At 36.8% G+C, this 26,832-nt stretch overlaps 1 protein-coding gene across 1 annotated transcript in view; it reads right to left on the bottom strand.

Annotated features, from left to right (window-relative positions):
* Positions 1-26,832, bottom strand: part of LOC119793340 — a 269,987-nt gene that overhangs the window by 89,282 nt on the left and 153,873 nt on the right. The window contains exons 5-6 of the mRNA XM_038300477.1: positions 16,047-16,166; positions 3,601-3,768 (exon numbers count right to left, since the gene is read on the bottom strand). Of these exons, the coding sequence (XP_038156405.1) occupies positions 3,601-3,768; positions 16,047-16,166 (288 nt within the window). The remainder of the gene's footprint in view (positions 1-3,600; positions 3,769-16,046; positions 16,167-26,832) is intronic.

Raw genomic sequence — 26,832 nt, 5'->3', positions numbered from 1 at the left:
ACATCTAATGTCTGCCTCAGATTAGGAAGAGATCCACTGCATCTATCCTGAGGGCTGTGGTATTTGGTAGCCAGCGCTCTGGTTCTCTCTTACACACTTGGTCTTATTCCACATAATTAACCGCTTCAGCAAAAACGAGTTCAAATGAGAAGGAACATAAACTCCCCTAAGGAAAAATGTAGATCTGTCTAGCTTTTTAAAAAATAAATTGTATTTCAAAAAAATATATATATATATATTCAAATGTTATTTTTTAAGATGATAACTCTAAGTTAAGCAAAAGGGAATTCTTTTTTAAAATATATATCGTATTTGATATGTTTAAGAACATTTCTTCTGCATGGGAATGCAGAAAAATGTAAAAGAAAATCAACAACTCAATTAATGTACATTTAAAGCTGCTTTATGTAAATTTGAATTTGATTCCCAAAAGGAGTGTTTGTTTTAATTGTCTCCCATGCCAAAAATTTTTACTGAAAATATCCCAGATTTCTTCAATAAAGCAAACACAATCTGCATGGTAGCCTACTTTTCTCCACTGTGCTTCTTCCTCCAGGCATAAAGAAATCCCCCCACAATGTTTAAAAATGTGCACACAACAATTTCACTTGGTTTTTGAAATCTTGTCTTGGAAGGAGAGAAAACATTCTAGGATGCAACAGGAGTATAGGCAAGAGAGGAACGTCTTTTTTATTCCCCCTGCTGATACTATAGTGTGCAGTGAATACCTGTTTTTCACACTATTGTGTAATCCTCTCTTTCTGCTAAATGCCACACAGAATAAGCAGTGCTGACCTTGGGAGACAACTAGGGCTGAGTTTGAGGGAGCCTTTTTAAAAGCCCACCGGCGTAATTGAGTAAAGCGGCGGGTCGGCTTGCTTTGATGGTGTCTCTACAAACACAAGGGTGCAGAATGTGAGGGAACAGGAGAAAAAGTGCAAGCAGAGGATCAGCGAAGTTAACATGGAACTACACATGTAAAAATAAGGGAATATGTGGGCTGTTAACACACAAAGAAAATCCCAGCATTGAGATTCAATAAGGTGCGTGCTTGCACAGTTCCAGAAAAAACAGTGTGGAGAATCTGGTGGACTGGCAGATTTTAAAGTAGCCACTGGCTCTGTGAGCCTTACCGTCACTCAGACAGAACAAAATAAGTTTGTTTTTTTCCCTTGAAGAAGGCCTCCGGTCCTCAAAACAGCTTATTCCAAAGCCCCATATTTGATGGAGAATCAAATCACCCAACAAAGCTCTCGCCCCGGGACATCATTAGTTCAATTTTGGCATTGAAGCTAGTGGTGCATTGGACAAGAAACCTTTATCATAAGCCCGTCCAATTCCTGAGAGTTCTCCCTCCTGCACCTGCAGTCTTCATGGCAACAGTGATGTTTGCCTGCTGCTGTTCTTGGAAGGTATGTTGGACTATACTTAGTATTCTGTATGAAGTCTTAACGTGACAGAACTTCTACTTTGTTAGACCAACGCACACTATTATATGGCGTATAAACTCCATACATGCAGGTTTATAGGTAGATATATAGTCTCCTCCTATGCATACACTGTAGAATGGTTTTCAAGACCAAAAGATAGAAAGCTTATACAAGTAGCAGGATCATCATATATATACTTCCTTCAATTTTTATTCAAAAGATTTCTTTAGAGGAACACTTCATATTTCATCTGTTCATCTGAGATACCTTTAACAGCGGCAAATGGGGTTAGTTACCAAATGTCTAATCCTTCATTATAGTAGAGGACTATTTAAGCAATATGGATTTTGTTCTCTATGATTTCTAAACATTTGTTTTTTTACATGGAGCTTAAATGTATTGTGGAGGATGTTCCTTTTCTAGGTGTTTCATCAAAATAAGTGGTCCTCCTAATTGTCAATCATTCTGATGATGTGTTTACGTAAGGCCGTTCTACGTGTTCTTCCCCATTTTCACTTACCGGTGCTGAGTCTGACATAGTGAACAAACAGAGTGTGCACAGGGAGAAATGGGCTTGTGCACGCTCTTGCACGCGTCTAATAGACGTTCCCTTTCAGAAGCAGCAACAGGGTTGTGCATGTGTATATTCTGTAGTACAATATGTGCTTGCTCAGTCTTTATGTAATTGTTTCGTTATAAAAAAAGTACAATTTTTCTATTAAAAAAATAACTCAACTGACAATCGATGCATAGGAACAGCTGATGATAGAACTTGAACCAATGTGACATTGAAGCCTGTTTTACACGCTAAAAAAAGGATTACATCAAGCCCTTTCTTTTCGTCCCAAAAAAATATGATAAAATCTGTATATGTTAAGATTTAGGACATCATTTATATTTTAACCTAACTCTCCTTTAATAATCTCCTCCCATGAAAACAAAAAAACAAAAAAACTAGTGCTTAAGAAAGCATGTTTTAATTTTTTTTCCTTTTCATTAGGCATTTTTATGTTCTAAAAACACTTTACAACAATAGGTTGAATCAAAATTCTGAATGCAGCATGTAAAATGAAAGAAACCAGAGTACACGTGTTAAAGCAAGGGTTGTTCATTTAGAAAGTTAAATTAGAATATACTGACGGCACAAAGAAAGACTCTTGCTAATGTCCTCATCTAAAACCCCTGTGCTTTGTGGCCACTTTACCCCCAGGATACTTTATCATTCTTGTTGTTGTCAGACTTCGTTAGATTTAATTCTTATTTCTGCCACTTAACCTGAAGTCTCAGCAGGTTGACATGATACACTTAGCCAGTGTATATTTAAAGTTTCTTAATGTAAAATTTATTGTTACTTACTGTAGTCCATGACTTTGAGTAGAACTGAACAACTCTAAGACAATATACTTTTCCATCAGGCATTCTGCATGCTATTCTGGAAATAAGGTTTGATCAATTATCTGTCAAAGATGTAAAAAGAAAAAAGTGCTTTGATTTTTTTCATAATAATTGGATTGCAATGTAGGAGAAACTGCATGATTGTACTGTTAATAGAAAGGCAATTAGGCCAGCTTATGTCAAGGCTCTGTCAGAAAATATGATGTAATCTGACAGTACAGCTGCAGATGGAAATAGTAGCTGATCTATGATAGTAGAGGCAAGTTAAATCTATGCCTGAATGTTTGATGAGATGCTTTCCTGCCCTCCAGGAGTTTCCTCTGCCTGGCTGCAGCTGTGAAAATCCTGACAAGACCCGAGGGTCAAAAAAGGTCTGAAAACTCTTCCGCCTCCTGCGGTAAAGAGAAAACGGCCCTGTGTTTGTTTTCTCCTTGCATTTTGAGATAACAGGAACAAGGGAGTTAGCACGGGCATAACAAAGTAAGTCATTTTCTGCAAGTTCACCGTGACTGGCAGCTTTCTTGGTTTTGTTTGTTCTAATAAGGCAGAGCCAAACTAGTTTGGTTCTCTGGACCACGATAAATTATTCTATAACAAAGCGTGCCAACAGAATGTATGAGAGTTAGAAAATTAGGGGTAATACAATTGCTGAATCCCTGCAGGGAGCACAGCACGTCCAAAAGCCAACTGTTTCTATACATTCAACTGCACCGTTTCACTGTTTCTGTAAGTGTTTGATTCTGCAGTGGCTTTTAAGCCAAAAAGAATTACTCACTCTGGGTGAAACGAGGAGGGTTGTCGTTGACATCCGTGAGCTTAACAGTGACAGTGGTGGTCCCAGATAATCCTCCCAGGTGGCCTCCCATGTCTTTGGCCTGAAGGACCACTAAGTACTGGTCCTGGGTCTCCCTGTCCATGTCAGGGACTGCTGTGCGTAAAATCCCTGGAAAAAAAAAACAACAACAAAAAACACAGAAACTGTTCAGGGCCAAGATTAAGTTTTTATGTCAAGGTGGACAAACAAAACAAAAAAGATTTATTCCAGGAAAGCTAAAAGCTTTTTTTGTTCAATATTTATTACTGGCTACCAAGAATCTCCTGCTTTCAAAATTGATTCTTAATCTTTTTAAAGGGCATGTTATTGTAAACGTTTACAAATGTCCCTTTAAAAGTGTGTTCAGGCCTTTATCTCTGCACGGTTACATTTACTCATGTCTGAAATCAAGAAAAATGAGAGTTCACAAAAAAAAAAAAAAAAGTGACTATTTTATAGTTACTTAAAAGCTGACAAAGGGTTCTAGAATGAGTGCATAACCCAATATTCACATAAAATAAAAACGGTTACAGAACTGTCTCCAGCTGAAAGAAGATTTTTTATTTTTTTTTAAGTGCAGCTGCTTGAAGATCTGACAAACAGAACCCTAAGAGGTAAAGAACTAAGGGCCGGATCTATCAAAGGTTTGCGTGTATAAAAACGTGAGCTATTTCACTGCGCACGCTAATGTACAAAAAATGTACAAACTGATCTATCAACAGCGTGCTAAAAGGATTTGGTCTTTAAAACGTGCTAAATAGCGCCTCTTATCCATTTAGTACTTTTTCTGCAATGAATATGCAATATGGGGAGTTTACACGCAAAAGTGCGTCTTGTGGGAGGAGAACATGTAAATATATTAATTTAGCACTCGCAAAGTGATTTATCAAACCTGAAAGCAATTTTGCTAACGGTATCTGACTCTATATTTAACATGTTTCAAAAGAAGGTGCAAATGGTCTGTATGCGTAATTGTGCACACATGGCAGCGGTTATTGCCGCAAGAAGGAGACATCGAAATGAAGCAAGGAGACGCAGAGAACGCATTTTTTCACTCCGTGTGAATATTTTTGGAATGAACGAGGAAACGATCATCCAAACATATCGTTTATCCAGCATTGCCATTTTGGAGCTGCAATTCCAGTGATTTGCTCCTCACAGAGCGTCAGCTGTACTTGTTCCTCAATGCTGGTCAGAGGCATCTCATCCACTGTGCCCCCTCCTGTTTTGTTCGCAGATGTTTTGTTATATGCCAGTTTTTCTTTGGTTCGCCTTCTAATATCCTGGTATCTTCTTTTTACTTCATCCACTGTTCGCAAGGTTTCACCAACAGCGTTTACTTTATTACAGATTTGTTCACATATAGCGTTCCTCTGTGTGACAGGCACACTTCTTTGCTGTAGCTCACTTAAATGTTTGTTGGCTTCATCCACCAACACCTCCATTTCCATGGGGTCAAATTTCCTTTTGCGCTTTCTGCTGTCCAAACTCGCCATGCCGCAAACCACCAGACGCGCAAAACCATCATTTAAATAGGGTGTCTCCAACAGTTTTGCACCTGCCACCAGTTACGCAATCGCTCTTGTTAAATCACCCGCAAACCTAGGTTCAGCCCCTCGCGCAAAATTCCAGTTTGCGAGCGCAAATTACTGCATGCAAAATTGGATCTTGATAAATCCGGTCCTAAGTGTCTATTTCATTATCTATGGAACAAGAAACTTATGCAGTTGCAGCGGTGAATGTCTGTGGGTTTTTTTTTTAATAAGTTTTCTGCTCATATGATCCAGCCACTGTTACAACCATAACAATGACAAAAACAGCGTGGTATACTGCGCTTAAAACAGCACTGAAAACAACTTGAAAACAGCAATCTATTGTAATGTTGCTTAAGTAAGTAATAAACTGCTACAAACAGTTAAAGTAGGAAAGTTTAACTGATGATGTGAGTAAAATCAATCCTGCATGAAAAAGTTGGGCAGGATCCTGTTGCCCTGATTTTCTGACTCAAAAATATGACATTTGGGAATATTCCAGTTCAAATTTCCAACTTAAATGTCAACCTTTGACGAAAAATGGAGCACAGCATAAGTTCAAGCTTAGATATTCTCTAATTCAAAACATGATGAAATGTAAAGCACCATAACTCTGCCAGCCTTCAGGTACACATGTGTGCCATTGTTTAGACAAGCATTGTTATCTGATGTTAATCCTTATGATTCAGATTCTTACCAACAATAAACAGTATGAAGGTGAAACTATCAGTGTTCCTTACATAACATGTTTCATGCTTTATGCATTAGTTTGTATCTATTTTAGAGTTGTAAAACTGTCAGAGTATTATTCTACTCACTCACCATCAGCCCCTCAATTAGTTTTAAAATACAATTTTTTTGCCTATTTCACTGCAAGTTACTGCTTAAAAGTTGCACGGAAGGCAAGTCAAATACTAACATACAATCACTGTTTAGATGTACTCATTCACTTGACTCAGACACTAAGAAAACATATTGGTCACAGATAGAGAGCTGGTCTGGCTGTTTACTCCCTGCTTAACGCTTCCACCCTTCCAAGCCCATGAATATTTAGTAATATTTGTACCTTAGCTTCATTCTTTTATCATTTTCCCAATATAGGGCTGCACCGCGATTGGACATCCCCCTTTTAAAGGGGCAATTTTACAACAAAGACAACAGCATATGCAATGCACAAAATCATTGCATTAGACACTTCGCATCTAAATTGTTGTGGAAAAAGTGCTTTTATTATTTGGCACATATTTTGCTGAACAATTACAAAGGTGAATAATGATTTCTTTGTTTTTTTTTCTTCTAAAATGAGTGTTTGCCCTTTATCTATAGTGAAATTTCATTTAACTTATTTCACATTGCTTAATGCTAATTGTGTTTTCACACCTTTTGTAACACAAGTTTATCACTTTGTCAGTCTGAACCCCAGGCTAATTACCACGCTAATGATTAAAAAATACTCATTTATTTTTATGTGGATCAGCAACATGCCATTAGAAATACTATTACCAGATGTTGTGATCAGGCTTGATGGATTAACTCAACAAACAGTAGTGGGTTTGCATTAATAACTGAGCTACTGTGAATGAAAGAATCTCCTCTAGTCTGCACACAAAAACAGCAAACACAGTCGGCTCGAGCTCTGTCACATGAAGTGTAGGACAGAAAATTCTAACAGACAGCTTGACCTTTTATTAATGACTTATTAACATTTATAACAGCAAATTTGACGGCACATTATGAACTGAGAGAGTCATGGCCCCTTTGTTCAAGAGTTAATCAAGGCACCATTTACACGTGTTAGAAAGTCATTAATAAAATGTAGTGCAATTGTTTGATTTTCACGCCATGTAGCCTCCAGCAATAAATGCTAATAATGTTTTCTAAAGAGGTTGAGTCCAGATGCTCTGCGGCTTGTTTTCATAAACTTTATGAATTGCTATGCTGGTTTGATACGCTGCAAAAAATGATTAAATATATCGTCTAACTAGAAAGTTCATTAGAGCTATGCATTAGAGCTATGCAATGCTATGCTAACAATAATACCAAATTCATCTCAGTGTTGTTTCAATCATTGCTAAAATCCGACTCCAGTTTTTAATGCAACTTACATTCCCATGGTAGGTTTAGTAATTTATTAAACCTTTCTTTTTGCAATACGAACAGAGGATTTGCAAAACAACTCAAATGAATGTCAAAAACAACAACTGAGTGCTTAAGTTTGAATTCTTATTCTGTGGATTTTCCCCGATAGAGCTATACATGCAGAATGTAAACAACAGGAGTAAATGTCCCCTTAGAATGTAATACCTTAAATCCATGCATGTTGTAGCCATTAACGAGGTTCTGCTATCTTTCTGACTGTATGTTGAACCTCTTTTCTTAAAAGAATAGGTTAATTTAAAATAATTGGTTTCGTGGGATATACTCAGCTTTAGAGCAAAGTCCATAAATTTTAACGAGGGTTAAGGTCAGGACTTTAGGGAGATTATTTAGGAAACCTAATTTATCCCATCCGAAACCTGTTGATATATGTTTTGTTTTACTCCCGTCCTGCTGGAAAACTCAGTTGTGTGTAAATTATAACAATCTGATCAAAACACCCTCAATTAAACTAGAAAGAAATTGGACAGGATGTTAAGGAGCAACCTAGGAACCACTGAGGCTCAGGTTAATCATTAACTGGGAAAAGGTGGAACACCATTGAAGTCACTTTAACAGCAACAAGAACTGACAAGCGACACTTTGTAGCCACACTGAATTTGCAGCAGCGTATAATGAAAAGACTAATTATTTTAGAGACTAGTTTTATGTATACTGCAGCTATATTTCTTAAAAAGAAAGAAAGAAAACTTAAAGGAACTGAAGTAAGGTCTTTCAAATTAAAGAGTACTATTCTGACTTTTGGGGTGTCCTGATACAACTTTTGCATTTCCAATGGAATACCAATATTTCTGCTTTGCGAATTGGCCAGTACCGATATTGACCCAATATGATTTTAGCACAAATCCTACCAACTGTATCTATTTTTTTTTTTTTTTTTACTGTAGGCTATAAAAAAAACCTACAGTATAAATAAGAATAGGCTTGATCAAGTAATATCACTATAACAGGAAACACAGGTCAACAACAAAAGATATGAAAACAATTGACCCACATAAAATTAAGCAATGAGTTATAGAGACTTTTAACAGAAGCAGAGTGTTTCTATCCACATGAAAATATTTGTGATTTTAGATGCCAGCCCATAAAATCTGCTAACAGTTTTTTGGCTAATATTGATATTAATATTCAGAACATCCTTTAATTATCATAATAATGATGGCAGCATTGTGCTAAGATCTTATGAATGTTATATCACATAACAGCCCTTAATTATTGTACTTGACTGAGATGAATGAAAAAGGATGTTCCTACAGGATTTTTCTGACTTTACCGCAAAATTTCTTAGGAATGTGAAAGGCAGACAACCTTTATGTTGTAATAGTGCCAATTTCAACCACACTAAAACCTTTGGCTATGAAAGAGAGGTCTGAGCTAGAAAGAAAAATGACCTCTTCTAATTCTGTCATGAACAGTGATCATTTATTTAACAAGAATTAATGTTGATACAAAAATGGTTATGTTATTTAAAGGAGAAATAAATGATCTTTCATTATTTTAGATGGAAAATAGAAAAATAATGTGAAGAACTAACGGTATCTTAAGATGGAATATGGCGTGACATCATCTCCCTAAGATTTTCTCTGGACTCCTGTTTACAAGGCTAGCCGCATATATGTAAATCCATGTGAACATACCTTAACGCTTCCTGTCTATAAAATACCACAGGAGCACCAATGCGGACTAAAATGGTGGAAAACCCGTCAAGTGGATTGACACAAAGCTATCTTGCAATCAGCGATACAAAGTTGGGGGGAAGGCAGGGTTGAAGGGTTAGAATCAAAGTAGAGAGAGGTGTTGCTTGTTACACATGTTGTTTTGGTCTATGGATCGGGCTAAGCAGCCCATATAATATTGATATGTCACTTATTGTTCCTTTACAAGGTATTTATACAGAAGATTGGACAGTAGGCTATGTCTATCTTTAAGCCTCCATCGAGAGGCAGGGTACACGGTGGACAGGTCGCCAGTTCTTTAAGCCTCCACCCTTGAGATATTACGGATTAGGCATCTATCATAAAATAACTGTACCCTAAAAGTGTTTCAAGGAAATCATCAAAAGCACACTGATATCTATGATGTGTGGATGTAAACTTGTGAGTCCAAATATATGTCAACAGCTTTTAAAAACTTATTCATAACTGAATCCATTAGTTACAGTTATTAGAGCCCCTTAGTGTAAGTATCTCATTAGTGAGAGGTAAAACTACTAGATAATGCAGTTATACTTGAAGCGGAACAGGACTGTGATTTTGTTTGGGGACTTAATTGATGCAATCAAAACTGGCCACCGAGCTGGGCCATAAAACTGTCACTGTTCTTAGCTGTTATCTGATCATTACCAAAAGTAATAGAGTCATAAAGTACTTGCACAGTAATTGCTGTATTTTTCTTATATTTGACAGATAATGTTCCACTTAAGGATCCACTTTGGCATTTTCTGATGCTCTTCCAAAACCTTTGGCACAGTGTCAGGAAGTATTGTCATCAGGCTGAAGACATAGCTGCTTTTGTGACATGTTGACAGCTTTTCTGACATTTTGGAGACCCTTAGTTTCTATTTGACAGCAAAGATATACAATTTCATGTCTTGTTGATGACTCATAGAAACACAGGTGCAAATAAAAAACAGTTCCCATGAAAAGTTTACATTCACTTGCTGTAGGCAATGCTGTGCTTTTAACCTTTTTCCTATTCATTCCAACTGTTTATTTTTTTCCAGGGTAAACCAAACATAAAAAAACAGTTTTAATTTAAATAAGAAAATGGGTGCATAGATTTAAGTCTGCAGATTCTTCTTTAATCCACAGTATTAATAAACGGGCACCTTCACTGTTGACTAGAATTTCTTTAGCAGCCTACATCTTGAGTAAAATGCTTTTGTTGCCCTCAAAGTGCTTTTGGTAAACTCCTGTATAAAGATTTCACCACAATTTTAGGCAACACTAATAGGGTTAATTTAAATTGGTGAGTTTTATGGCACGTTTGTTTTAAAAAGTAATATCTACAAGGTTCAGGCCAGGGTTGCAGAGGCTTTAGTCCTTGTTGTGATCGTCACAAGTTCGTGTCCCACCTCAAGACCTTCGTTGTGTGTCTTCCCAGTCTCTCTGGTCCCATTTCCTGTCTGACGACTTTTGAAAAGAGACAAAAATAAAGGGCAGTGGAGCCTAAAGAATCATTTAAGAATAAATAAATAATAAATTACTTTATTTTCCAGCCTGATGTCAATAAGGGAATCTGAATTCCTTATCTGAACCTAAAGGTACCCACCTTTTTAAATAGGGGGTTTGGTGGATAATAATTTAAATCTTATCCAACTGTGGACATTGACATTGGTACACCAGCAGAACTTACTTCATGTTACTGACATTCTAACCACTCCTAATTATCACATGAAAGGCTGGACTTCTCCTGTTGTTACAGTAATTCTTTAAATAACTATCTTACTAAAAACTTATTCCTGTACTACTGTAGTCACAGGTGGAAAACCCACCCTTGGATACGATTATTTGGTCAAAATAAATGATTTAACCCTAACCCAAACACCCACCCATCCATCCATCTATCTTATGCGAGTTGTTTTATAACGTAACCTTTCAATATTTTAAACATATGACAATTCAGATACATCCTTTGTAAATAGTCTTTGATAAATGACGATGATTCAAAGGACTGATAACATATATGGTCATGTGACCTTAACAGGGTTCTTAATGTGATTTTCCCACCTTAGGAGGAAAACCATAAACAACAATCGAAATCAAAGATGCATGTAGAGGTTTCTTCCTGTTAAAAGGGAGTTTTTCCTCTCCACTGTCGCTACAAGCATGCTTAGTGTGAGGGATTGCATTTGAGTCAATGAGTGGATGCAATTAACTGTTTTTCCTTACTGTAGATAGAAAACTTTGAATCAATTTGACTGTATGATCTGGTTGAACTGTAAAGTGCCTTGAGATAACATGTGTTGTGAATTGGCCCTATATAAATAAACTGAATTGAATGTAGGATGCAGATTCTATAATGACTTTAAATATTTAAGTTTATCATGTTCTGGACGATTGAGAATCTACAATGTGAGATGGTTAAAATTTGGATAGCAGTGGTCAGTGGTTCCAAGCACGCCACAGAACTATTTGGAATTGACAAATCAGGCTTCTTCCAAAGCCCTGACCTTAAAGGAATAGTACACCCAAAACATGGTTAGCCTTCATTTTCTACTCACCCCCATGCTGAACAACACTCTGGAGTACTTTTTTGATATCTCAAATGCATCTGGAGATCTGGGAGGCTTCTTGCTGTCTGCTGACATTCAAATAATGGAGGTCTATTGTGCCCGAGACAGAAAGGTCCATAAAAGTCCACAAAAAACGTGTCAATATTCCTCCATACTGCTCGTCCAATGTATTCCAAGTGTCCTGAGTGGGTAGCATCCAGAATTTACTCGAAACAAAGTCATTTAGAATCTTTTTAGAGCATAAACAGTAGTGTATAGGATTTCCTGAAAGCGCGCGCCGGCGAGTTCATGACGCTACGGAAACCGCGGCAGACCAAACCAGATGAAAGTGCGCATTCAGCTCGGCAAAGAACTCATGCTCTTCCTCAACACTGAAGTCCTCAGACATTTTTCTTTCGTTGTTTCTTTCTTTGCACAGGTAAACAGCACATTCCTTCTTCTACGCTTGCATTATCGGCAGAGCAGACGCTGAATGCGCACTTTCATCTGGTTTGGTCTGCCGGCTTCCGTAGCGTCATGAATGCGCCTGCGCGCGCTTTCAGGAAATCCTATACACTACTGTTTATGCTTTAAAAACATTGACTTCGTTTCGAGTAAATTCTGGATGCTACCCACTCAGGACACTTGGAATACATTGGACAAGCAGTATGGAGGAATATTGACACGTTTTTTGTGGACTTTTATGGACCTTTCTGTCTCGGGCACCATAGACCTCCATTATTTGAATGTCAGCAGACAGCAAGAAGCCTCCCAGATCTCCAGATGCATTTGAGATATCAAAAAAGTACTCCAGAGTGTTGTTCAGCATGGGGGTGAGTAGAAAATGAAGGCTAATCATGTTTTGGGTGTACTATTTCTTTAAACCTATTAAAAGTAGAGCATTTGCATCGCAGGAATCTGAGCAAAAAATATGCCATTATAAGTCTTATGGCAAATAAACGAGTGATTAAAGTAAAGCTCTTTATTTGAAAGAATTTTATTTGGGGGGTTATTTTTTTATATATATTTGAGCTTTTATCTATGCTTTAAGTTGATATATGTGAGTGACTCATTTAAATTTGTGCACCCAGTTATTTTACCCTGACATAAGAACGGCTCGGATGCAACATTAAAGACCCAAAGTGAATAAGACATGCATGCCCATACTGACTGTATGCAAACAGATATAAGAAATCACAGATATAAGAAAAGGTTTATATAGAAGAAAACATAAATAATTACATGACAAAACGCAGACATGCTGACAGAGGGCAAAGTCTCATTTTGGGCTCCATACACTTTAGCAGTATGCCAAGAAGCATTGTTCAACATCGATCATCTCCTCTCTCTAAACGACCTCATTCTGCTACATGTGATTGGATGTTGCACATTAACGGACGGCTTCTTGCTGCTCATATGACTCAGCAGCCAGAGGTAAATTACATTCAGTGTGGACTGTTGTTGAATGCTAAAATCAGAGCACATAAGTGAACAAAGAGGAAAGGTTTTAAGTTCATGAAACAAGCAAACCTATGAGCAAATCTGCACATTTTAATTCCGTGACTGAACCAAAGGGAGAAAGTGCGAATGAAAATGTCAGAGGGAAGAAGTAGGCAGACGTGTTTAGAATACTTTACCCCGTCTAACATCACACTGTCATGGCTAATGCACACTGTGTGGCTTTAGGCTTAAAGTCTACATTAGCATTTCAAAAAGAACCTCAACTCCCATATGTCAAGGCAATCAATTACTAGATAAAACATGTTACTAAACCAAAACAAGAGCACTGCCCACCTGTGATCCAAGAGGGTAAACTAAAAGCACATGACAGGAAAACAAACAACAGAACTTAATGTGAACTTAATGCTAAATGCCACAATGTACTGTAGGCTATCTTTCTAAACAGAATTTAAAGCATTAGATAGAAGTTAATCTTTGAATCAGGGAATACTGAGCTCAAATGCAAACAAACAGGGAAAAAAAGAGAGGAAAAAGCACCCTTTAAACAGCTTTCATTTTTTTTTGCCCTAGGTGACACGCATGCCCTTAGGTGACACAACAGATTATTTTTCTCTATTGTAATCTCTTCTGCATTATGTCACTCAAATCATTCATGGAGTCTCTCATAAACATGTCACTTTCCTTCTTTCTGACATGCAGTAAAAACAGAGTGGAGTTTTTGTGATTCAGAGCTTTTGGAAAGCAGGGCAGCATAAATTAATTGATTTAGTGCCCTTCAAATTCTGAAACAAAATATTTTGTTGCAATAGCTCTACTGTGCAAATAATGTCTCTGCACTGACACAGTGGGATAGTTGGCGGTGATCTTATTGTGTTTGGATTGAACAGCAACAGGACCAAACAACAGGAATTTATCCTCTTTTTAACTCAGGTGTGTCTATATTAATATTTGCAACCAAAGTGTTTAACGCATTTTGATTCACTCTAATCACTTCTTTTACTTGCAATATAAACATTTTGTTTTTCAAGCACTTCAATAGATGCTCTATACATATACATCATACCATAAACAGGGTAAAAAGCAGAACTCTGTTTAGATCTGTCTAAAGTATGGTTGGGACGTACAGTACACTACTTTACATCAGCCAATTGATTCTATTGCTTCACACTGCAGGCCTTGATGCTCAATTCCGATTTGTTTGTGAAATCTTATTTTTTTGCGTTGCTGTTCATATTTCCAAACAAATGCGACTTGTATGTGATCTCCTGTGTGAACTGCAGTCATACAACGCAAGTGTACCGCATGCGCAGTAAAGGACGTGATGACATCACAGGCCAGCGTGCTCATGGTAGTGCCGGCGCGCTTTTAGCGGTCTTTTCCAACCATAAAAACTCATTGTTTTCAATATGTTCAAACATAAATACTGCTCTCCACATCATCATCTGCCATGGTTGTTGTTTTACTTGCCGCTTCTGCGTAGCAAGACGCAGAATAGTGACCTTTATCGGGTATTAATGGAATTCAGGTCAGATGTATCGGATTCAGGACCACATAGCCAACTTGCTGGGTCAGATTGGAAAAAATCAGTTCTGTGTTGTTCAGACTGCCATGAAGAGATCAGATCCAGGTCGCATATGGGCAAAAAAAATATCAGATTTGGGTCACTTCAGGCTGCAGTGTGAACGTAGCCTATGATACATTTCCATTCAAAAACGTAACATCTCAACATCTGGCTTCCAACAACATTATGTTGTTCCTCTTTCCCTGTTTTTTTTTTTTTTTTTTTTTTGGTGGTAGCATAGAACATTTTCAGGTAATGCATAACAGGAAGTTGTATCCGTTTTTTACCGTGCTGGTTAACAGGAATGCAACTATTGTCACTGCTTTAAGGAGAACATTTCCCAGATTATAGATACTACAAAACCCCTACACTTAAAATCCAAAGCCATGTGATATATTTTTCAAACCAAGTGTCTGGATGAGGATAAATGAGAACAGCGTTACTGGTGCTGATCCAACATATGTCTTAATTAAGAAATTTTTTTCTGCTTTGATTTAACGTCTCTTTCGTCATTTACATTTTAAAAATGCAAAAACTGCATTTTTAAAACAGAAATGACAGAGAACTTACATGTAACTGCTTCCCTAATGATGTAATCAAAAAAAATTTTGGAAAGCATGACGATACTGGTTGATATAACTAAGAAATTTTGAACATAAAATCATCTGGATCTTAATGATTGGATGTTGCTGCCACATGGAACTAAAACACCGCAGTTTTGAGTCAGTCAAGAGAAAAAGTCTTCTATTTCTAGAGTGAGTTACTAACAAATGTTATTAAAAAACACACTTTTTTCCCTAATACTGCTATTGAAAAAAGGGCAATTTTAAAAACAGCTATTTAATTAAAATGCCTGTAATTACATTTTTCGAAATGTTTCAACAAAAAGAGAATGACGTTTATCCCTACCTTTATTTAACAATTTTTGTGGCTTACATATATGTTGAAAATCCTTCCTATTTTCCGGACTTGATAGCCCTGCTTGCATCTCCATGTATCCATTATAATCTGCTTTGTAAATCAATGGAAAACAGTAAATAAACAGTGAGAAAAGCCTCTAAAAAAGGGGGGAGACAGCACTACTTAATGTTCCATTTGTGTTTGAAGGAGCACAAGAGGGAAATAAGATGAATGAGAGACGGATGAGTAAGTGTGAGAAGAGAAGCCGGGACACAGGGGTGGGAAATGCATTCGATCACAGGTGTAAGTAAAAACCGCACCTGTGTTTGAACGCCTGCACACACCAGCGTGCACGGACGCACCAGTCCTCCAGGCCCTATCTATCCACACAGATATATTCTCTGAGCTGCTTCTGTGCACTGATCATCAGTCAAGACTGAATTCACTTGTTTGCTTCTCAGCAACTTGGGCATGTTTGATATTCTGCAGCGCGTGCAGAGGTGTTTGCTTTCAGACATCTGTCCATCTTTTCAGGTGTCTCTGCACCACATGTGTGTCTTGCGACGACAGGACGTGCACTCACCTGTCTGGGGATCGACGGAGAAGTACTGCTGGCCCTGCACCAGTGTGTACACAAGCTTGGCGCTGTTCCCATATGTTGGGTCATCAGCATCTGTCGCTGTCACCTGGATTATGGACGTGCCTGCAGGGGAGGACGGACGAGAAGAGACAAGGACAGGAAAAGTTATGAAAGAGGGAAAAAAGATAAATAAGCACATGGGAAAAATAAAAAACAGAGACCAAACTACAACAGCACTTTAAGAGCATACAAAGCTTAATGTGAGAATAACCTCCAGTGTTCTCTCTGCTTCTTTTTTCAATCTCTTTTCAACAGCAGTGTGACAAATAGTTTATTTGCCCCGCCACACACATCCTCGTCGTCACCCTCCTCTCTCCTGCCAGTCACCTACCTCCCCTTCCCAGCCCCTCCATTCTCTCTGTCTCACTTCATTTCTCTTCATCTCCGTCTCCAATTCCCTCTTGCTCCCTCTCTCAATCAGACCGTCTGTCTCTTCAACTGGCCTCCTTCTCATTCTCTTAAATCTTTTTTCCACGGATCACGGACTGTCAATTTGACAGGATATCTTTTTTTAAATTGTAAGCAAAAATAAGAATATATGAATATATGAATGCCAGTAACCAAAGCCCATTTGTTGTCTATTTGTATAGGATTTGTGCGTAGAAAAAGGACAGACAGAAGGAATATTTTCAGGGGAAAACTAAAGTCAAAATGAGGTGGATGGTGGCAGCTGGTTGTATAGTACTGATCAAAACCCAGACAGATCCACACTGGAGACAATTAGGAGCACATTTTTACCAGTCAAATTTGTGGAAAGAAGAATGAGGGCTATAAGATCTGCTTATTTAATTTAATTCAATTTAAAAATACTTAATTAATCCCAAAGGGAAAATACATCTTAAACTATAGGGGAAGGTGTTTAATGCACTGTACTGAAAAAGTTGTTAACATGTAAGTAAATGATGGACATCTTTGCCATATAAAGTGGATTAACGTTATACATTCTTAATAAAAAAAAAATGTTTTAAAAGCTTGAATTTCTAAGTCATTATTTCTGTGGGACTGAGTCACAACCATAAGTCATACTGAACTGACAGCCTTTCTTTACTTAAAGAGCCCTCTTGTATGTTTGATTATGCAAAGTATTTAAAAGTAGCTTTGCAACTGATGTCACTTAAATTCTGTGGAGGCAACATTGAAAAGGCAAATTGTGTTTTAGCTGAAGAGATCGTTGCACTGGCTCCCAGTTGTTTTTAGAATAGATTTTAAAATGTTATTGTTTGTTTTTAAAGCTCTTAATGGTCTAGCCCCATAGTATTTGACTGAGCTTCTTCAAATCCATGCCCCGTCTAAGTGGACATTTGGCAAAATCTTATTTAAATGTTATTTTATTTTAAAATGTATTTTATTTAAATTGAAACATTTATCCTATTATATTTTATCTCCATTCAATTTTTCTATTTGCATTGTGTTCATGTATTTTAGCTTTTAGTTTTTATCTTATGCTCTGCAGCTGTGATTTCTGTACAGCATGTTGGTCAATCCCGGTTGACCAACATGTTGAGTAGAGTTGAGATGAAGCATAATAAATAAAATTGGGCATCCACCTCTACTGGAAAGCGATTCAGAGCAAAACAGAGTTGTTTTTAGTCCTTTAAGTCATTTTATGTGGAAACAAAAATATCAACATTTCCTTGAGAAACCAAAATACCTTTCAAACTTAGTTAAGCTAGTTAGATGCAATATTATATACAAGGGTAGTGTTATCACAAAATATAAAGTGAACACAGTGACAGGAGTTTTTATAAGCGGGAGGCTTACATCAGAGCTGATGGCTGTGAAACAAAACCAGTATGAACTGAAATAAACCTGAGTCAAGCTGCTGTAATACTGTTATTATTATTATTATTATTATTTTTTTTGCCACATATGTTGGCTTAACCTACGGAAGAGGATTAGGGCCACTGGAAAAAAAAAAAAGTTTACTGATTTTAAAATTTTATTTCAATTTAGTATGGGGAAAAAAGTCAGAATTCTGACTTTTTTCTAAGAATTCTGACTTTAATCTCAGAATTATGACTTTTTAATCTCAGATTTTTGGATTTTAATGTGGATGGGCACCATGAAGGAAGAGATGTGGGAGCACTCAGCTTCACTGACAAAGATGTGAGTTGTTTGAGGTGGCCAGTGACACATTGGTGGAAAATGACGGAATTAGGCAACTTTTTACGTGCCCGAAGGGTCCCCTCATTAATAGAGCAGAAGGTCATTAAAACAAGAGAGCTAGTCTCTAAAACAGACATGGCTATGGCTTGATGCTAACATGTTTGTTATCTGTCAGAACTCTGAGAAAAAAGATTTTTTGAACTTTTACGGAAGTTCCATATGTCCATTAAAACTGTGACAGTCTGGCTTAGCCAAAGATCAGATTAGTTGAACCATAGTCAAAGACTGATAGAAAGCCAATTCTGGAATGTTATTTACTAATCTTTTTACACCAATTTAATGCACAAAACATGTAGAATAGTTGACAGGGACATTAATCTAAAAAGATTTGGATTACTTAAAGCCCTCCCCATAAATATTTTACCGGATGCCTCTGAAGATTTATTTTTCTTGGAAACTGTAACACTGCATTAAAGTTAGTTGTACATCAAACACAGCTGACATCTATGGTGCACATTCATGCAGAACTTATTGCAGGAATCCAATTTTCTTCTTTCTTGATTTTGACATAATATTAAGGGTAACAATTTTCTAAGTATGACTTACAAAAGAAAATCTTAACTCTTTTATATATATGGACATTTATTGGACACTCATTGCTGTTACTAAAGCTTCGCTGGCTGTGATTTTTCTCTATTGCTTCCATTTACCTGACAACACTTTAAGCTGTATGTTTTTTGTCAGAACCTGCAATACCTTTTCTCAAAGAAAGCAAGGACTCTGCCTTTGTTTTTAGTTCCATTTTAGATATTTTTCACATTGAATTCATCAGTAAATCAGAGAGAAAACATGAATTTCTCTAACAGAACAAAAAAAATGAGTTCAGACAGTATGATGCTGGGATTGATGCAACAAGTACAAAGCAGAGGCAAACCTATTGGTATGCACCCTGTCAACCATCCTTCACAGCAAGTCACACTTCAAAAGGATCAAATATTCACGATGCCACTCAACTGACTGGAACGCCTGTTCTTACTTTAAGACGCCCATCCTCTGAGGACAAAAACTTGGAATCTAGGAATCCCTAGTTTATATGTATGAGAAGCCTAGGACTTTATTGTCAAGGTTAAACTTTAAATATGAGTCGTTCTCCCAGAATGCAGATACACATCTGGAGAGATGTTTACAACCAGTCGGGTATAACCAACACAAAACCCTGAACCGACAAGCAGGGAAACTGGCTCTGTTCCATTGCAGCTTGGATTTAATGCGGTATAAGGCTCCCCCCCTCCCCCATGACAATCTCATGTAACGAGTCTTTGATAGCATCCTCAGCCGAGCACTATCTCCTCAGTTACGCTTGCAGGAAAGTGCCTTGGTAATATTGAATTGGTGACTAAATATTGAATCCATGATTGACTGAACAACTCAATCTGAAGACTGAGCTTCTGCGAAGAGCAGACGGTCATAAGGCGGCTGATAGGATTACAAAATGCTACTCGTCTGCATCACCCCGTCTCCCTGGACTTTGCCCCAGCATTACTCTAATCTCAATCAAACAATTCAGCACCAGAAGGACCTTGATGTTTAGAGGCAGATGGTGAAGAACTAGTGCCAGATTTTCTAAACTTATCTAAACTAACCACTTTAGGTGTAAATTATATGGAATAATGCCTGTTTTTGTAGTAAAATGAAAAGTTTTCCTAAAAGCAATTCTGCTGGCATAAAAAGGCAAAAGTGCTTCTCAAAGAAGAGCCCATTTTAAAGGGCTAAGCAGAGTTTAAATGGAGATTAGAGTACTTTTGGTACATACAAGCTTTTTTGTACAGGCACTCTGCAAGCATGATTTGAATTACAATCTCAGACAATAATTGTCCCTCGAAATGCACACTGCAACAGAGGTGCATAAAATCCTCCATTTCTGCCTTAACCTCTGATTTCATTCCCATTGCAAGAATTGCTGTCATATAGCAGAGGATTTTTTTTTTTTTTTTTTGCAGACACATACTCATTATCCAGTCACTATGGTAGGGACATGCATTCAGCCACCTTCAGGTGCAAATAGTGTCGGGAAAGTGCAAACTGTCACCCTGCAAGCTGAAATGTTCTTGTTTTAAGTTAGAACAAATAACACAAAGGTTTCCTGAAGATGAAGATTTAAGAGGAAACAAACAATGTTTTTCCAAGTAATTACATGTGCCAAAGATGTTGTTTTTAGTCGAGTTTGACTGTCCGTCTCTGTACAGAGAATTTTTTTAATCAAAAGTCTACCTCGTTCCAAGGAACAATCCATTACATTATGGTGATGATCCACATTATAATTTGCAGAATCTTTTGAAAGAATTCTTTAACATTATTTCATGGAACAAGCAGCTGGTGGAGGTCTGTGCCATCTGAGTGCTTTTCTAGTTCAAATTTTAAATTACAGTATTATTCTGAAAACTCTTTGTGTCATAATGACCCCATTCAAAAAATGATAGACCTTATGTTTCTCTAATCCTGCTCTTTCAAATAGGTATTACCTTTACTTTCGAAAACCGAAAGTGTTATTTCAATGCTTTTTAGATGCTAAAAAGAATGAACAAATTACATTTTTTGTGGGAATTGACTACTTGAGATTTAAATTAGGGATGCACAATATAATCGGCCCCCTATCGGTATTGGCCTGTATCGGCCTTAAAACTGAATATCGGACATCGGCCACCCCATCGATATTTAACCCAATATTTGATCAGCTTCTGAGTTTCTAAAGTCTAAAAAAAAAAATACTACTTCTACTTCTTACTCAAAAACTTATTTTTTACAGACTTAAAAACTTCTAAAGACGAGGGAAAAAATATTGATACATTAAAATATCACAATATCTTCATATGCTGATATATTGACATTTAAAAACACCATATCAATCTCTTTTACTAATGAAATATTGCTATATGTCATCGTTATGCTACGAAACCCCCTGAAAATTCACGAAATTTTGCCATATTTTTATATGTTGATATATTGACGCGGTATCGATCTATTTTACTGACAAAATCTCACAAGAATTTGCAAAATATCACGAGAGTTTGTAACAGAACGATGAAATTTCACAAGATTTTAAAAAGTAAAATAGATCGATACCGCGTTTTTAAAAATCAATTTGATATCAGCATATGAAAATATATTTGAGTATATTATTTTTCAAAGTGTCAGAAATGGAAAACAAAACTGCTATTTTCAATGACTACTTATTTTTGTCCAGCTTTAACGTCGGTATCGATATCGGTTATCGGCTACATGAGTTTTAAAATATCGGCATATCGGATATCGGCCAAAATCCCAATATCGTGCATCCCTAATTTAAATAAGTGTTTGTGATATGTTTACGTAAGGCTAATCCCCATTTTCACTTACAGATGGTGATTCTGACATAGTGGAGAAATTGCAAACCTTTTTTGGAAAGTAAGCTTGTATGAGTGATGCAAGCAGGTACTTTTAAACAGAGCATGCACATGGAGAAATGGGCTCGTGCACGCTCTAACATGCGTTTAATAGGTGTTCCCTTTCAGTAGCGGATACAGGGTTGTGCATGTGTAATAACTTTTTTTTTTAAGTGGAAAGGGCGGGTCTTTTAAAAAATTAGCAAAAATCCTCCACTATACCTTTAAAATGCTTAAAACACCACCTACTTTATTCAAATCAGTCTACATGTACAAGTTCCAGCTCAAAAACAAGTGAGTGTGACCAATTATTTCCTGCTGTTTTAGCTCATGTTGCAACGTGGTATAGATGTTACAACAGAATGCTTGGATCATTAGGAGTCAGAGGACATTATTTATAGTTGGAGGTCTAATAGTTTCAATTATGGATAGCAACATCAGCTCCTCAACACGTGTCTAAAGAGGATATCAGTGTCTAAATGAGCTCAGAGGAAAATCTGGGCAGCTATTAAACACAGTCCCAAAGCTGCAGCAGAGCAGGCTACACAAATATAAAGAGACAGGAACCCTATCAGGCACGTAATGCTGTTTTTATTCTCATGTGTGCCTCTTGTAGAAATTTTGATTTCTGTGGGTTATAGTGATTTAATCATTTGTAGGGTGTAGTATATTTTTATGATACCTTTATATGCACAGAGACACAGCGTGAATGTTAATAAAACAATACCCCCTGAAGGCCATTTAGTGGATTATATAAAAAGGAGGCTCTCTATAATATTAATAGCCATATTATTATTATTATGACCCACGCAGCTTGACCTATTCATAATTACAAGCTGCACATCTTTTAAATTAATAACCACAGATAACTGTGTTGTTCCGTCTGTCGTTTTAAAAGAGAAAGGGTGTCATAAATCCTGAGAGCAGCTTCTGTGGCAATGCCATTAACAATCAGATATTAATCTGACTTACTGACTTACTGCTTTGTATTATAATAGGATTGTTATTTGCATTTTATTCTAGGATTTTAGAGGGATTTTTATGCACTGACATAGCCAGCAAAAACAACTCCAGCTCTGAGATTTTCCCCTGCCTGGCAGGAGTGGATGGTAAACAGAGAGCCAGTGTTGTGCCACAAGAGAGAAAATAATGTGCTCCATCTGACCTCTCAGCTAAGGGCATATTTATTTGGCCCTTCATTTAACATTTGAAAAAAGCATTAAGTAATATTTTTTTCTTTTTCTTTCATACTACAGTAGTTACCTGTCACCTCTGCATGTACTGTAATGAGAAAGTTCTTGCCACATCCCTTTTTGTGCTTGTCACTTTTAGATCACAAAACACATTCAGTGATGCAACAAATAAACACAAAAGGCAGCAGTTAAATGAAGGGGTTTATCATAAAAAGGGGAGAATGTGACACACATAGCTCTGTGGTTGCTCTGTAGAGCCAATGACTGGTTGGGCCATTCTCATCAGCAGCTACTGGAATCCAGAGTTTGCGCTGCAGCTTTGTGTTAAAATTCTGGTCCATTTAATTTCACAGAATTATTGTACTTCTGCCACAAAGGCAAATGTTTGAGTATCATTTAATTTTTAAGGTCATATCACAACATTGGAATCAGATTCAGCACAGAACTTTAACCACACCACAATATTTATTATGTTTTTCTTAACCCAAGTAGATTTGGCTGGTATGTTTTGGATCACTGTCCAGCCGCTGAACCCAAGTGCGGTTTAGTTTGAAGTCAAAAAATGATGCCCAAACTTTCTCCTTCCCCTTCCATTTCCACTCCGTTCAGTTTTTGCCTCCTCAGTCCACATTTTTCTCCCAACATCTTTAGGAACATTAAGACGTTTTCTGGCAAAACTCAGTCAAGCCTTTCTGTTTCTTTTTGCTCAGATTTTGTTTTTATTTTAAAACCATGCTATGTGGGCCGTGTTCACATACAGTTTCTAATGGTCAGGTCAAGAACACAAAACTTAACAGAGGTAAGGGAGGTATCAAGTTCTTTGGATGTTGTTCTGCTTTATGGTGAGTAATTTCAGTCAGCTACTCCTGGAAAGTAGCATGCATTTTCCTGTTTTCTCCATTTGTGGCTAAAAGCTCCAAAAATGGTTTGCAAGAGTCTCCCCACTTTTGGAATGGCTTTCTAACCTTTTCCTGATAAATCAAAAATAACATGTTTTTCTTTCTTATCTTAACTTCTTTGGCTGATGTCTGGCTTTTAGGGACCTTTTCAATCTATTACACTTTCTCAGGCAAGTTCTAATCTTTGATATATATATATTTTTTCAATAAAATTCAGCTTTCAAAGTTGTAAGACACCACAGATGATTTGGTACAAAATCAGGATAAACTTTTTCCATATATTTCAATTTAGGGATTGGATTTTTCCTAACTGTTGACAATAAGCATCTCTGTTCAAATGCTGTATATTGTGTTGAATGATATAATCTTTGCTGAATATTTTGAAACAGTTTGAGGATTTTAGAAATCTGAAATTAAAAAGCAAATGTGTGCATCTTGCAGTAAAAATGTTTTTTAAATTTTCCTTTTGAAGACCAAAATCATTTAGATGAGGCAAAAAAAAGCTAAAGTCAAAATAAAAAAATAAAGGAGGAATATACTTCTTCATTCTACATTTCTTATATCAGATCTGATCCTGGGTTACAAAAACGTGAAACAGCAGTTGAGTTGGTTGATTTTGTGCATTTAAATAATTTATGTAAAAATAACTGAACACAATGTGTAAGCTTATTAGTAAGTTTTTTCTTAATAATAGATGCTGATGATGTTCTTTCTATACTTTTGTAGTTTATTCCTCTGCATTAAAACTTCAATGGAATCGAGCTTGAAATTATGTAGAAAATATTTTGAGTTCTGCGATAGACTGCCGACCTGTCCAGGGTGTTCTCAGCCTTTTTCCCATAGACTACTGGAGAAGGGCACCGGACCACCATGACCCTGACAGATACAGTAAGACTCAGAGGATGGATGGATATTTTGTGGTTAAAAACAATAAATCTACGACTGTGGTTCATTTTAAATAACGGCTGTGTAACTTTACCTGTCAGAGCTTCATAATAAAGACATTTATGTATACTGCGTTGTGTTGCACACATTGGTTAATGTTCCTACTTAAGTGATTCCAATAACAGGTTTTTCTATTACGGCTAACCTAATAGAGGCTTTTAAAGCTCCAATGCTGAGTTCATTATTGGTTTATTTTAGTGCCGGTAGGAGCCACTTTGTGTTTTTTCCGTATTTTATAGTTTTCTCACTGCAGAGGACATCTCTGTGGAGGCTAAAAAGCTTTTGAACAAAATGTCGGCAGACAACTCATCCCTCTCAGACGGAAATAATAAAGCACTGTCTAGCTGTGCTCAAGTGGAACATCCATCACTTTGGTTCTTGACAGCAGTCACTGGCTGGTACTTTATTTTGATTAAACAGCAAACTAATAAAATACTACAGCCTTATTTTGTATACAGGATGTAACTTCGATAGCTCAGTGTGTCAGTTTAAGTTCTTATCCTTGTCACAGAGATTATTTATCATTTCTTTGTGCTCTCAGATCTCGGCATTGTGGCGAAAGGCCATGAAAAATTAAACAAAGATAAAAAAATGTCTAAGATTCTAGTAAAAATAACATCTGGTTGTTGGTAGAGTAATGGAAACTCTAGCAATATATCAGGGAAATTACTGTTACTGCAGCATTGCAAATATTAAGCTTTGCGATTATTAGTTTTAATTCCAAAGCAGCAGGTGTGAAGATTTTTCTTTCAATATTTTTTGGAATATGTACAAAAATATTTACAGCATGTAGCATTTTCATTTTATTTATTGTTTATTTGAAAGGGGACAGTGTACATTAATCAACATTAAAACAATGTAAATATACCCGAGTTAGCTAAGGAGTGCTAATTTTCATCGGTAGTCCCCCAGCCAGATATTAAAAAGGCAACCGCCATCTTGCTTCCTTCCTGTTTCCTGTTAGCATGAAAGGCTTTTATGATTTATAAATTAAAAACTAATAAATTACTGAGGTCTAGATGGACTAATGCTTTACAAACAATTAAAGTAGGAGTATAATTATAGACAAAGGCTTTTGTGACATGATATAAAGTACCTCTCCTGAAGTCTGTGCTTAAAGAAATATCTAGTTCTGTCAGAATGAGTTTCTGTAGCGTAAACTTGCACTTAAGAGAACGATATGATGCTTTTTTGGTTAGACATAATAATAATATTTGAACTTTTATTGATCTCACATTGGAGAAATTTACCTCTGCATTTAACCCATCCCTTTGGGGAGCATTGTAGGCTCCCATTGTGCAGCGCCCAAGGAGCAGTGTGGTGTTAAGGGTCTTACTCAGAGACCCAGAGTGGCAGTCTGTGGGAGTGGAGCTTGAACTTCAGGATTCCAAGCTCCATGCCCTTACCACAAGGCCACCACTCCACAGTTCTCCACATGTAGAGTGTCTAAAAGATCATCCACTATTACTTAGAATTATCTCAAAGTTTATCAGGAGTTTATAAGATTTAAACATGTTTGCTAAATTATAAGCAGAGACTGGGGCGAGTCAAAAGTGTCAAATTCATTATTTAAAAAGAATGATATTGCTAAGAAATTTTTATTTTAATTAAGATATAATTATAACCTTAGTTTGGTCAATAACACTTTAATTTGAAAGTACAAGCTAATGTTTGGAGATTTACTTTACAATCAGTAGGGAGTTTGAGACAATTATTAGGGTGCATATCAGTATTTACTCTCTAGCACTAAAACTCATGGAGTGCCTTAAGGAACAAGGTGTCCTCCTAATGATTGTTTTGCGCACAGTAAAGTTTTTAGAGCATATTAGCGAAAAAATTGGTCAAGTTCTGTATTAGTTCTGATTTAAGGGGAATATAGCTTCACTATTATTTTTCACATAGTTCATACTAGAATTAAATACTGTCCATGGGTCACATTAACTTAAAAAAATAGATTCATAAAAGTGGACACATTTTTTGGAGCTATCTGTGTTTTTGCTTGCTCAAATAAATGTTCAACATTTTTTTTGTTTGGTTTCCAAAATAATGACTGAACAAACTTCCTTTTGGAGGTAAGTGCAATAAAATATTTGGGATAAAAAGGCTCTCATCAATTTACTGTCAAACATTGGCCATCACAGGCTAGTTGGAATACGCAAGTCCA

The sequence above is a fragment of the Cyprinodon tularosa genome, unplaced genomic scaffold (genome assembly GCF_016077235.1).
Source record: "Cyprinodon tularosa strain WSP-4 unplaced genomic scaffold, ASM1607723v1 ctg45, whole genome shotgun sequence".
NCBI classification, from domain to species: Eukaryota; Metazoa; Chordata; class Actinopteri; order Cyprinodontiformes; family Cyprinodontidae; genus Cyprinodon; species Cyprinodon tularosa.
Note: the sequence above shows the minus strand (reverse complement) of the source record. Positions and strands in the feature narration are given on the sequence as shown.